At 55.2% G+C, this 14,036-nt stretch overlaps 1 protein-coding gene across 2 annotated transcripts in view; it reads left to right on the forward strand.

The window, feature by feature from the left end:
• The window catches only part of GRIK3 (glutamate ionotropic receptor kainate type subunit 3), a 229,682-nt gene that overhangs the window by 180,357 nt on the left and 35,289 nt on the right, over positions 1-14,036 (forward strand). The window contains exons 10-11 of one of the 2 annotated variants that reach the window (XM_019430223.2): positions 6,759-6,962; positions 7,961-8,371. In XM_019430223.2, the coding sequence (XP_019285768.2) occupies positions 6,759-6,962; positions 7,961-8,074 (318 nt within the window). In that variant the 3' untranslated portion in view covers positions 8,075-8,371. Of the gene's footprint in view, positions 1-6,758; positions 6,963-7,960; positions 8,372-14,036 lie in introns of those variants that run through there. The other variant, XM_019430222.2, reaches the window with a different exon arrangement.

The raw sequence follows: 14,036 nt of genomic DNA on the forward strand, positions 1-14,036 counted from the left end.
GGGAAAATTATATTAAATATATATATATATATATGTATATATATATATATATAAAAGATTAAAAAGAAACAAATAAAAAAGAACAAAGGTATTAAAGACAGATGAGCAATTGAAGGGATACTGATGGGAAGGAAAATAGAAAAGGAGAGAGTTGAAAGGGAACAAAATACAAAGGTTAAAAGGAAAATAATAATGAGAAAAATGAAAATAAGGAACCAGATGAAAAGGAAAGCCATCAGGAAAGACGAGAAATTAAAATAAATAATTAACGGCTCCAGCTAGACAAGGTAAAAAATGTAAAACCACATGTCAGAAAGCAAAAGGATACGAGTGTGACAAAGCTAAAATTTAAAAGGGGAAAAATAAAATAATAAAAAGGTGGTAAAAGATTAAAAACAGAACTGCATAAAATGTGAGATATAAATAAAACACTTTTCACAAGGCAAGATTAAAAACGGTAAAACCGGTGTGCTCTAAGAGATTGGGAAGAAGGGTGATTAAGTGAGCCGAGATGATTCAGCCACAAAACAATGCCCTCAAGTGAGCGACCAGCTAGAGGTAATCTACCAGCAGGATACAGGATACACACAACTTGAAAGACCACAGGCGTGAATTTTATTAAAATGGCAGCAGCCTGATTTCAAGGGCATAAGACCCTTCCACAAAGGTGCACAGGATTTGTCTACACCAGCAGAGGCAGGATCCAGCAGACATCCTAGGCCCTTCTCTGTCAGCACTCACAGCTTCTTGCAAAGCCCCCTACCTGATGCGCTCAGTCCCCTGCCGGAAGTTCCACCCGCAGGGTCGCACTGGCCTTCAGGCACCCAGGAAGATAGGGAAGGAGAGAAGCCCGTCTCGGCCCCTAGTCTGCACGCAGCTCCATTTGGCCCACCGTCTGTCGTCTCAGGCAGACAGTAGCCCAGCAGCCGTTTGGGTCATGCAGTGTGACCAGGATGCCGGGGCAAGACTGTGATGGCTAAGAGCTCAAACCTTCCGGTGGCCCCGGGGTGGCTCAGTCGGTGGGCGTTAGACTGCGGCTCAGGTCACAGTCTCACAGCTAGTGAGTTCGAGCCCCGCATCGGGCTCTGTACTGACATCTCAGAGCCTGGATTCTGTGTCTCCCTCTCTCTCTGCCCCTCCCCTACTCACGCTCTGTCTGTCTCTCTCTCCTTCAAAAATAAATAAATGTTAAAAAAAAAAAAAAAAAAAAGACCACAAACCTTCAGGTCTGAGCCCTGGCTTTACTGTTATCCAGCCGTGTGACGCTGGAAAACTGTCTGACTGCTCCATGCCTCAGTTTCCCCACCTAAAAAAGAGAGATGGTGGTAACTGTGTCTACTCCATAGAGTTGAGAGGCGGAGTGATTCATGAAGATAAGTCAATAAATGAATAATTTATATTCTGTAATTTGTTGGGTAATTAATACAAATACGTTAATACATATAAATGCATGCCAAATGGTAGCTGCTATTGTTACTAATTACTATTACCGATTCTACATCCGGTCCCCAGAGAGCGCAGGCTTAGTACAGTATGCAGAGTGTTGTAGAGAAAACCTCTGCTTCTGTCCCCAGCTGAGCCCTGAACTTCTCTGAAGACTGACCCCTGACCATGACCACAGAGGTTATCTCCAGCACAGGGTACCCTACAGACTTGGAACTTGCATCCAACAGCACCCCACCACTACCCACTGCTGACACTCAGCTGCCTCTCGCCTCCTTGTTCCCTGGCCGGCCCCTGGAGGCCTTAGGGTTTGTGACCTTGACCTCCGGCGTCCCTCCTAGTTCTAGTCTCCTACCGATATGTCAGACTGCAGCTCCCGACCACCACCTTCTCATCCGCTGTGCCCAAGGTCTGAGCTCCTGGGCCTGACATCATGGTAATTCCCCACCCCTGGCCCCTATCGCCTTGACCTCTGACAAAGCTACCGACCTACCCGAAGGGCATGTCCCACCAACCATCTTAACCCCATCCTGCAGTATCAGATACTCACATGGACTGAGGCGGGGGCCGGGGGGGGGGGACCCGTGATTGCTCTCTGCATCCCCACTGCCCCGAGCTCATGGACGGTAGGGTCTGCTTCTCCCTGTGGGTCAATGAGAGAAGCCCAGTCTTTCCTGGAGGAAGAGAAATGGCAGAGAGAGCCTGTGGAGTATCCCTGATGGGGACAGGGGATGATGTGGCGCACGGCCTTTGCGCTAGTCTGCAAGGAAGTCTGGGGTGGGGGGGTGCTCTCTTTGGGACAGCTACTCCAGTGGCGGAGGGTGGCCCAGCCCCAGCTGCTCTGGCTGAAAACCCAGCCCACACCTCCACCCTGCTTGGCTGGTGAAAGCGGGGCCAGCACCTCCCGCTGAGAGCACTGATGGGTGGGGTGGGCCAGCCGGCCTGGAAGTGCGTTGTCCAGGCAACGGCACTTTGAGTGACAGGCGGGTACCGAGCATAGTTCAGGAGCATCCAACTACTTTCCCCTTAGAGAACAGGGCTGGACCCCTATTGAGAGGGGTCTCTCTTCTTTCTTTTTCCTGGAATCTGGGTGTGGCAGAGGGGCCACAGCTCCCCGTGGGCTGCCCCTAAACCTGCCTCCTCTCCTCCCCTAGCCCGGAACCTGGAGTTAGGTGCAAAGCGTGGCTCAACCTGGACACACAGATGAACAGAGCCCTGACTCCACTCCCCCCACCCACCCCCAGCCCCTCCAAGCTGCAGATGGCCTTTCCCGTGCCTGAGGTCAAAACTGCAGCAGCAAGAGCCTGGAAGCCTGCCCTCACCCGCCCCCTCCCGCCCCCTCCTTGCCTGGCCCCGGCTTCTGCTCTGGTTCTGCTCTTGCAAGGGCTCCTGAAAAATTCATCCGCCCCAACCTCAGCTCACACATGGAGAAGACGCACCTGACTCACTCCTGGGGGCCCTGCCTTTGAAGGTTCAGGGTTCTCTGGGCTGCTGAAGGAAGTAGCGGTGTTGACGTGCCTGTGGGTACGTGTGTGGGTGTGGGACTGGACCAGCTACACCCGGGTGTCTGGATACACACCGATGGCTGTATTTGTGCCTTGTGCACGCTGGGCCCACGTAAGACTCCCAGGCAGACGGGACCCACGGCGCTGGGCCACAGGAGAAGGAGAAAAGCAAAGGGAGGCCAGGGTGTGGGCCGGGAGAACCGTCCCAGGCCAGGGACCCCTCCGGGCCCCACCTGCTGGGCCGGGAGGACTCCTAATGCTCTGTCCTGGTTCTAACAGGCAGAAACCGAGGCCTTGGATCCAGGGCCTTCAGCTTCTGTGTCCAAGCAGGACTAGGCAGACAGGACATCGAGAATGGGGTGTATTAGTGCCCGTGGCATTGTGTACAGGTGTGCATGCTTATACAGGTGTGTGTTAACACTGCCTGTGTCAGAAGGGGGCTTGGGAATGCTGATACCCGGCAGCTCACCCTGGATCCTTCCCCCCACCCCCTGCCCCCCCCCCCCCCAAACGACCCCTTCCCAACTCCACAGGTCCTGCCGCCGGGAAAAACTGACCACAAGGCCCGGCTCTCACGTTGGTATAAGTGATCAGAGAGAAACCAGACTAAGTGAGCCCTGGCAACGAAAAGTCGGCAAAGGTTATTTTTCTGGACCCCTGTTTCCTGTGACTTGTTGAAGAGAAATATTACCCCGCTCCTACGGCTGTTCTCCCAGAGCAATAGAAGAGCGTGAAGTTATGAAATTGAGGGCACCTTCACTGAGCAATCGATTAGCAGCCGAGAGAGCTTGTGAATTGGCTGTCTGGACATTTCCAGTAATAAATTGTGAAATAGTCCATGAATAAGTAGTTGGCGGAGTTCAGAATTACCCCCTAGGAAATGTTGCAGGTCTAGAGACACATTACTAAGGCGAGCACCATTTTAATGCTCTGGGCTTTGGCTGTTAAATATGTATGCCATCCGCAAAGCACTTCCCGAAATTAATGGCATTTTACAGCTGCTCCGAAGGCAGCGTATTTATATGGAGATGTATAGATTCTGGGGCTGTGGTGGCTTCACAAATGAAGTGCTAATTTTAGAGAATAGGCCCAGGGAGGGGCGTGGAGGGAGGGTCAGGAAGTGAGCTATCTCGGGGACCTTTTCCGAAATGGTTTTCGGCTGCCAGCTATGATTTTTAACCTTTGCTGACCTTGGGCATGGTCTCTAGGCTGGAAAGGGCACTGCAGTAATGGACTACCGGGCACACAGAGAGAAGGTAATGATATTAATATAAATAAATAAATAAGTCATATTGGCAGCTTACATTTGCCAGGCACCGTTGTAAGTGCTTTTCGCAGATTGACTCGTTTATCCTCACAACGACCCTGTCTGGTAGGTTCCATTATTATCCCCATTTTACAGAAGGAGGTAAATTGTGCCCAGGATTCAGTGTGTGGTTGGTGATTCCCCTGGGGGAGATAGTACCTTCTTAGTACCTTCTCTCCAGTTCTTCCCTTGAGCTGAGATCAGGGCACCGCCAGGTACAGTGGTGCACGTTGTTCACTGCACAAGAATGTCCAAGCAAAAGGAGAGGTTAGGACTGAAACTCTCACTCACTAGGCCCCCTGCCAGGGTTCGGGCAGCACCTTCCCAGAGACGGATTTGCACAATGGCAATGTGTGCCCAAACCAAAGCCCCCTTCTCTCCAAGTAGCCCCAGAACCTTGCCCGCCCCCACCTGGGCTCTCTTCTCCGACCTTGTGAGCTGCCTACTTGGTTGTAAGGTGGGATAGGAGCCACAGAGATTTGGAGATTCAGCATGGAGTCTAGCTGAAGGACCCAGTGTTCACCCAGTTAGGCTATGAGGTGGTTTTCTCAGAATCCCTGGAGAGGCGGGAACCCTTTGGGGCTTCCCACACTCCCCCCATCCTTTCTGTGAGGCATCCCGAAGGACTGTTGAAAATTTAGAGTAAATGAGTGCTGGGGTGGGGTTTTTGAAAGGTAGCAGTGCTGGGGGAACAGGGCCAGAGAATCGGGGCCACCTGTCCCCACGGGAGCCCGGTAAGAGGCTGCTGGTGGGTTCCTGCTTCTAAGACTCTCCGGTGAGGGAGTCCTCTGGGGACTTCATTGCTCACCCTGCCCCACGGGCCCACAGTGTCAAAGGAATAGCCACTCTGGTTGACAAAATGGTAAGACACCTCCATAATCGGGCGTGTGCCTTCTCGTGGGCATGTGCACATGGGATTGCCAGGACGCGTGCCCTCTGTCAGCTACTGTGTCACCTGTCAGCTAAAGGCCTGAGGCATTCTGACATGGGGGTGGGGATGCTGAGGTGGCTTTAGGGAAGATTAAGGCCCAACAAGAGGCCACAGGCATGAAGGACTGGAGCTAGCCTCTATCAGACTGCAGTTCAGTTCCTGCAGTAAGTTTTGAGCAACTTACTGACCTTCCCTGAGCCTCAGTTTTCCTCATCTCTTGAATGGGGATAATGTCACCTGTCTTGCAAGCCTGTGAGGCCTGCCTCAAACAACCCTTGAGAGACTTTAAGGCGGTGTCGGGTGCATAGTAGGAGCTCAGTAAACGTTGAGTTTGCTGAGAGGTGGCTTGTCTCCCACAGCCTGGTGACAGGGATTTGTCAGTGAAGCTGGGTGGATGGAGCCAGTGGAAACACACACTTGTGTGTTGACCCGGGTTCCGGACAGTGCTGTGCGCCTGGATTTTGCCACAGCAGAGCCCATGGTTCCTCATTTCCTGGACCTCAGACTGGACAAGGTCAATCAATGGCTACTTTCCACTGTCTGTCCTGTCTCTTCTAGTTCTCTGCAGGGCGGCGAGGGGTTTGTTTCTTAAATAAGAATTGTGCCTTATTCTAAGTCCCTTGCGGCTCCCCATCGCCTGGCAGGGAGGGAGCCTGACAAGGGATAGGGGGCCCTGTGCCCTACAAGCTACCCTCCGGGGACCCCGTGCCCACCAGGGAGAGGCACCCTTGTGGCTCAGCGCCTCTGGCACAGTGAGGCGGTTAAGAGCTTACACTCTGGGGCCACACGAGCCTGAGTTCATATCCTCTCCGTGCCAGCGGGACGAGCTCACACCAGTCACTTGTCCTCGTGAGCTCTGTTACTACATCTGTAAAATGGGATCGTGGGTCCCCACCCCCGAAAGGGTGAGGTCAAGGTGGGAGGAGGCCATGCCAGCCGCTGTCTGTCGAGCACTCCCTTGCTGGGCTGCGTGCTAGGCTCTCCACAGCAAATCCTAATGCTGGAGACTGAGATCCTCTGAAGGAGAGAGAGGCATCGGGGGGCTTGAGAAGGTATTTGGGGGAGAAGTCGGAGGATACTGGACGGAGAGCCTCGTGCCGCAGGGTGAGCAGACATCAGAATCCCCTGGAGGGGAGCGTCTTAAAATAGATTCCTGGGCTCCACCCCAGAGCTTCTGGCCAGGGGTCTGGGTGGAGCCGGAGAGTGTGCATCTCTGAGGACTTCCTGGGTGAGGCTGGTGCTGCTGGTTGGGGACCACGCTTTGAGAACCGCTGGCCTTCATGGATGGTGCAGCAGAGAGCCTGGGATTCAGAATCAGATCGTCTTGTGTCCAAATGCCTGTTCCACCACCTACTAGCTCTGTGACCAGCGGACAGTTAGTCCACCTCGAGCCAGGGACTGCTAGAAGGTGGCTATTTGTGAGGCACAGTGTTGGCCTGACTTAACAGGCCATTCTTCTAAGCCCCCTGGCCCCCCCACAAGGCTTCTTAGACGCACAAGCAGAAGTTCCAGCCTGAGCTCTCCCCCCAGCCCACTCAGCCTTGGTCAGCCCCTCTCCCATCTGTCCCTGCAGGAGGAGCCCTTTGTCATGTTCCGGAAGTCCGACCGGACCCTGTTTGGGAATGACCGCTTCGAGGGCTACTGCATCGACCTGCTGAAGGAGCTGGCCCACATCCTCGGCTTCTCCTATGAGATCCGGCTGGTGGAGGACGGGAAGTACGGGGCACAGGACGACAAGGGCCAGTGGAACGGCATGATCAAGGAGCTCATCGACCATGTAAGTGGGAGGGCACCCCCTGGGAGGCTTGGCCAAGTCCATACACATCAGGGTGGGGCATCTTGGCAGGTGGGGGCTCCGGGGAGCAGGGAAGATGGAGACAAAGGTTGTGACCTTGGGGAGGACCCAACTACCTTGGACCTGCCTTGCTCACGCTCCCCGGGTCCCAGACGTTGCCCTGCACCAATGTATTGCCTCCCATCTGACCGAGCCTCCCCCACTTTGGTGACTTTGGTGAGCTCGCTCTGGAGGGATGCCTCAGCTCCTCACTGCCTCCTGCTCCCCTGAGAGTGACCAGAGGATGCCCCAGCCATGTAGGCAAGGTGCCCATGCAAAACTCTTTCCCACACTCTAGGGCACGGAGTTAGATCCATCAGTGCCTAAACAGCTTTGCTCCCCGTGGGGGAGACAGGTGGTGCAGGGAGCTGAGGGCTGTATGAAGGGACAGGCAAGGCCCAGCTGGGCAGTTCTGTGCCCGAACGGGGAGGTGACCCAAGGAAGCAGACAGGCAGAGCTTTGGGGGGCAAAGGAGCAGCTGGTGGGAGGGGCCTGGGGTTCATGGGACCCTGGGAGGGAGACAGAAGCCACAGTATAGGGTCACCACAAGGTAGGGAGGTGGGGGGAAGTCAGGGGCCCCAGGGTTGAGTGCCATTTCTCATCAGCTGTGTGAACAGGGGCAGGTCAGGGGACCTCTGTAAGTGGTTTCCTCATCCGTCAAATGGGCGTGAATCCTCCCTTCCTCGTGGGATTATTGTGACACGGGATGGGAGGTACGAGGCACGGGGTGCGGCCCACGGCAAGCCCTCGGTAAAAGGAAGGCTTGTCAGAGGCAGTAAGTCGGGAGCCCGGGCTGCAGTCGGATAGAACAGGTTCAGATCCCCACTCTACCACCTGATAGGTGTGGGATGAGAAAGTTCATCAACCTCGCCGATTCTCAGTGTCTTCACGTCTAAAATAGGAGTAAGCCACAGCTACCAAAGCTTCTGCATTTGTTGCAGGAATTCAGTGAGGAGCCGTTAGCACAGGCTCAGCTGGCACGTAAGAAACTTTGCCTGCCTTCCAGCCGGGGGCCCTCAGCTTTCCAGAGGCATTGCTCATCAAGGACCTGCTAACGTATGCAAGGCCCTAACCTATGCCAGACCCCCTTCTATCCCTTCTCTCAATTCTCCTCGCAACAAGCCCGTGAGGTGGGTACTGTTATCACCACCCCTTTCACAGATGAGGAAGCTGAGGCAGAGAGAGGTGAGGACCCACGGCTAGTAAGTGGGGGAGCTGGGATTTCCAAGCGACAAAATCTTTGGAGGCTCTCTGCTTTCTGAAGCTCTGTCCAACCTCTGCAACGAGCCATCTGTGGCAGGAGCCAGGACAGAGAGGTAGGCTTCAGACCTTTGCCTGAAAAGTACCAGCTGCTGGGACTCTGGGACTGTTGTCACTCTTCTCCCCGCCTGCCCCTGCTGAAAGGAACGCCCAGCAGGGACTTTGGAGACTTGGAAGGGAGGGAGCTGGAGCTCAGAGTGGGAAGGCTCCCGAAGAGCTTTACCTTGGCATCATTTCCTAGGCCCCAGGAAATCAAGCTCCTGTGGAAGGCCGGTAGAGAGGCTGTAATGGGTAAAGGGCATAAACTTGGGCTGGGCTTGATTCCCACTCTGCCGCTTGCTACTGTGTGCCCTGGACAAGCGTCTTGGCCTCTCTATGTCTCAGTCTCCCTATCTGTAAAATGGGAATGATGGTAACAGAACCAGCCCCATAGGTTGTCGGGAGGGCTACGTTCACCCATGTGCATTATGTCAGTACTTGCTTTGTTTTCGCCTTTATCCTTATGGTTATTCCTTCAAGGCTGGGGGAGGGGGCTTCAGGAAGTACCTCTGTGTCCCCGAACTCCACTTTCTAACTCAACAGTGAGAATACTAATACCTGCCCTGCGTTCTTCCCAGCGTGTTGAGTGGCTGGGAGGAGAGAGCTGGTAGGGGAGCACTCCTAGATTGTGGAATTCAATATAAACGGAAGGGAGTGGTGTTGTCACCATTATTAGTAATAACTATAATTATTATGGAAATTAGTCAGCAGGCCCCAGAGGCATCTCCATTTATCAGCTCCCCCACTCCTGCTCTGTGAGTGGGGCTCTGGAACGTGGGGCCTCCGGTGGGTTCTGAGCCTGTCATTTGCAGAGGCCGGCGGGGCTGCGGGGGAAGAGGGGGTCACACGGAGAGCGGAGGCCACATGTGGAAGTGAGCTGGGCTGGTGCCAGCCTCCTCAGTCACAGCATCTCCGGCATCCAGAGCTTTGGAGAGCGTTTGCAAGGGGGTGGATCAGAAAAACCCAGCAGCAACCAGACCTCTGTAAGCTGACCCTCAGCTAGGGAAAAGAGGGGGCCTCGTCTGTGGCCTCCGTGCAGCCCAGTATCCATCAAGGCTCGGGCCCTGACGGGACATGCAGGGGACCTTGTTAAACCCGATTCCCTACAATTGATGAGCCTATAAATCCTAGCTTGGTGCCATTTTTAATAACATCATAACCATTTATTAGTGTCGTCAGATAATTAGTCTTCTCGCTAGCTCATAGATAGCGTGGTAAAGGCTTGGCAATATTATTACTTTCTTATTAGGGATCTGAACGTAGACGTAAAAGTGATGAATGCCCGCCTTTGCAAGAATCTGCCCCCCGAGGCCCATTTGGAGGCCCTGGGTGGAACCTCTGACCAGCAAGACTTCAGTCCTTCTCTGACACTCTGCTCACCTCTGTCCCATGCCACACGGCCTTCCAGGGAGCCAGGGTTATGGGGGAAGATGGCATGTGCGGGGTGCGACCCCCTCCTGCTGACACGCTCCCCTCCCCCAGCCCCGCCTCCTCCCCCAGGGCAAGCAACAGACACGATAGGACAGAGCCGTGATTTCTCCATCCATCACCCCAGCTCTCCCAGACTGTCGCTCTCTCCAGTTTCACTGCCCGCTGTCTGTCATTTCCTCTTTCTTGAAGGTCTTCTGCTCCCGTCCATGCCTTAAATTGCTCCCGGGTGTCTTAATGACTTTGGAATCCGAGAGAGGTTGACTTCACATTCCGAGTCTAGCACATATTCAACGTCTCTGGCCTCCGTTTCCACATCTGTAAAATGGGAATAATAATAAAAAAAAGCCTTTTCTCCCCGAGTCTGTAGGAGGATTTAATGAGATACAGCCCAAAGATGCTTAGCAGAGTGCCTGGCGCTTCGTAAATGGGGCAGCAGCTGGGAGCTGTCCTGCTCATCAGTGTTCCTACGGGGACAGCCCTGCTGTCTAAAGTGTGCACATTGAAGAACATGATGGTGGTGGCAGGGGCCTGCCCCTCAGCTGTGGTCATCCTGGTGGGCCACAGCGATCCGGGATCTGATAGTCTCTGGATCATCCAAATAGCCTCAGGAAACTGACTCACACCGATTAGACTCACTCACGCGGAACTGAGGCCCACACGAAGGCATCAGCCCCTTACTTCACTTGGGGCATTGGCCTTTCCTGCCATCCAGAGCTTCGGTCCCGGCACCCGGTGTCCAGGATCGTGCTGGAGAGTGGAAACAGAGCTCTCAAGAGTGTGGAGAGTCTGAATCCAAGAAGAGAGGCGGCCGCTGGAGAAGGGGGCAAGAGACGAGTCTTGAAGAGTCTCGAGTGCTAAACGGAGGGATTTGATTTTCATGCTGAGAACTACAGGGCACGGCTGGAAGAGGTAGAGTGACGGGGTCATGTGAGATTGGTACTGGAGGCTGTGACTGCGACCTGGGTGAAGGAAAGCACGGTGATGGAAAAGGAGGGAGGTGGGTGGCACAGGATGGAGGTGAGGAGGTAGCATCGAGAAGATTGGCGGATGGTTGGGTGAAGGAGGTGAGGGACAGGGAGGAGTTCTGCACCAGGACGAGGTGTGAATTTCTAGCTGGGAAGGTGGCAGTGTCTTTCCCAAGTGAAGAGCCTCCTGGCAAAATAGAGGACTGCGGGAGGTACAGAGATCATTCTGGGGTTGGGGTCCCAGTAGGTGGCTGGCCAGATGGCTGGGCCCTCAGAGGACAGAGCAAGGCGGGAGGCTAAGTTTTGGGGGTCATCAGCACAGCCTCGGGGGGTGAGGGGGAACCTCAGGAGACAGTCAGAGGTGGGACCGCTGGGGAGAGGAGAGATGGGAACCTGGGCAGGACCTAAACAGCGCGAAAGTGTAAGGAGAGAGGAAAAGGAGGACTCTATAAGACCCCGGAGCTGGGGTGCCCGGGTGGCTCAGTCGGTTAAGCGTCCGACTTCGGCTCAGGTCATGACCTCACGGTTTGTGGGTTCGAACCCCGCATCGGGCTCTGTGCTGACAGCTCGGAGCCTGGAGTCTGCTTCAGATTCTGTGTCTCCCTCTCTCTCTGCCCCTCCCCTGCTTGCACTCTGTCTCTCTGTCTCCCAAAAATAAATAAATATTAAAAAAAAAAAAAAAAGTTGCCCGAGCTGCCAGAGAGGAAGAAGGAGAACCAGGGGAGCACGGGTGGCAGGGGCCAAAGGCAGAGAGGCTGCTGGAAAAGCATGGACACAGGGGCACAAGTGGCAGGCAGGGAGGTCAAAGGAGAGGAACGAGCAGCATCCGCGAGTTGGCACGACTGAGATCTCCTGAGGGTGCAGGGTCAGCCCTCAGCGTGGGCTTCCTGCACGCTTCTGGCCTGACTTCCTGCAAACTCTTCTCAGAGACCCAGAAATCCTGTCCTGGCTGCCTTTCTCAGCCCTGGAATCGGAGGGGATGGATGGGGCAGAGAAGAAGCAGAGCCTGGCCTTGAGGGAACGTGTAAATGCCCTCCAGGCCACAGGGAGCCGTCAGTTCTCTTCTCTCTAAGTCTTTCCATCTCCCTACAGCAGATAAGGAGATTTCCCCGGCTCACGGATGGGGCTGGACCAAGATGGGGGATAGAACCAGATGGAGACAAGGAGCAGTCATGGGTAGCCCCGGCCTGTCGTCTCTGCCCTCGTGAAAGAAATAGCACTGCCCAGACAGCCCCTGTGCCCCCCTGTAGTGCTGAGTGCAGAGCGAAGAGGAGGGCACAGCCGCAAGTGCCCATTTCCCCCGCCCGACCTTTCTTCCAGACAGCGAGTGCCCGATGAACTGCTCTGGGCTGCTGCCCGAGCGCCTGGCATGGGCTGGACACACAGAACAGGGGCTGGCGAATGAGCACGCGGACTTGCACGCCTCCCCCAGAGACATGGCTGTGGCGTCATAACCACTGAGCTTCCCATCCTGTGCAAACAGACGGTCAGGCGTCAATCAAGGCTGTGAACCCATCACCCGCTGTGTCCCCTGCCCCTTCCAGCCAATAACCCGGATTTTAGTTCTGGCTTATGTGCTTTAGTGTCAGAAGGGGCCCCGGGCCCCTGTTCGTGTGGCCAGGAAAGGCTCTGCCACACCGCCTCCTTCAGGCTGGCCAGCGCAAGGCATGCTGGGAGCTCACCTGAGGCAGGTGGAATCCTGGATGGGACAGGACAGTTGAGGGCAGGGGATTTCCTGATAGAGTGCCAAGGTGGACTCCTGTCAGGGCGGCCGGGTTGCCCAGAGCAATGACTGAAGACTTCTGGGGAAGTCTTGCCTGAGAACGAGCAGGGAAACAGGTGAGGGACGCAGAAAGGACCCGGACCACACTGAGATTCACCGAAGGACTCTTAGCTGCCAGGACTCAGCCAGCAGAGAGCAACCTGGGAAAGACCTGGAAAAGAGCCTGGCAGGAGGTCAGCGTCCAGACAGCCAGAAGCAAGAGTGGTCAAGGCACAGGTGGCCAGGGTGAGGGGGGACTGGAAGGAAACAAAGGTCAGAGGGAGCGATACGGACATACTTGACCCCCTACTGAGGGCCACCTGCTCCTTCCTTCATTCCACAAAACCTTATGGAACACGGTCTCAGCCTGGCTGCTGGAGAGCACAGCCTGAGACGGAGGCTTAGATGCCACTATTTAGTTCAGGGCTGGGGGGCCAGGGAGAGAGCGAGGGACAGAAGTGGAGCGGGAGCAGGACAGGCCATACGGGGGCTCCGCGCTGAGCCGGTCAGCACTCAGTGTGCCCAGTCTCCGAGTCGGCACCCTAGGAAGGCCTTGCCAGGGGTGTCTCAGGGTGAAGGGAGAAGGGGGAACAGGTTTATCCCCAGGCTCCGGACTTCCATGCATTTCCGGGTCTGGCACAGCAGGCGTGGGAACCAGTCAGGCCCCTGCAGCAGCATCCACAGCGGGATGGTCTTGAGTGAGCATGAGGGTCAGGAAGAGATACTGAGGAAGAGTTATCCAGGGCATGGGGGGGTACCTACCTGGGCGGGGGGGCGCACTGAGGATGCCAGCGTCTCCACCCTTGGGGTCATGCAGGGCATGGGGAAGGGGGCTTCTCTTAGAGGGGGGAATGCAGGTGTGGTTCATCCCCCACAGTGTGCCACAAAGCGGGGAACACCTACTGAGTTGTCCTAAAAGACAGACGCAGGACAGCCTTTGCTGGGAGGTGGGAATCGGGCCCTTCTCGCAGGCCCGGGAAAGGCACAGACTTCATTTCTCACTGTCAGGCGCCCAGCAGCTCCGGAGGCCTGTGTGTGAAGCATGGGTACGTGATCCCTCAGTCACGTCTACATGGCACCCGTCCCCATCTCTTTAGATATATCTGGGTTTTCCCAGGCTATTAGTGGCCACAGTGCTGATGAAGTCCCGGGCAATGACTAGGGAGGGATGGAAAACTAAAGATGGTCACTAGGACCTACCTGAGGACGGCCATGAGGACAGGTGAGTTCTTTCAATGAATAGGCCAGAAGGAAGGGTACCATCAAGGGCCGGGGTCCAGGGAGCAGAGTCCTAACTCTGGAAAAAGACAGGCAAGGGAGCAGGGTCCAGGCCGACTGGCATGGGTCATGTGGCTTCAGGGACAAGGGGGGTACTGATTAGGGAAACTGAGGCCAGAGCTCAGCCCCTTAGGCTGGGGTAAGGGTCGGTCAGGACCCTTGGGGGGTACTTCATTGCTCCGTCTTACCAAAGAACTTTCCCCAGCTTCTTCGTAGTGCCAGGCTTTGTGCTAATGTGGGGGATACATCAGTTCAGTCCCTGCCCTCCTGGAGATTATGTAC

This window comes from Panthera pardus, unplaced genomic scaffold (genome assembly GCF_024362965.1).
Source record: "Panthera pardus isolate Hobbes unplaced genomic scaffold, ASM2436296v1 HiC_scaffold_11, whole genome shotgun sequence".
In the NCBI taxonomy this organism is placed as follows: domain Eukaryota; kingdom Metazoa; phylum Chordata; class Mammalia; order Carnivora; family Felidae; genus Panthera; species Panthera pardus.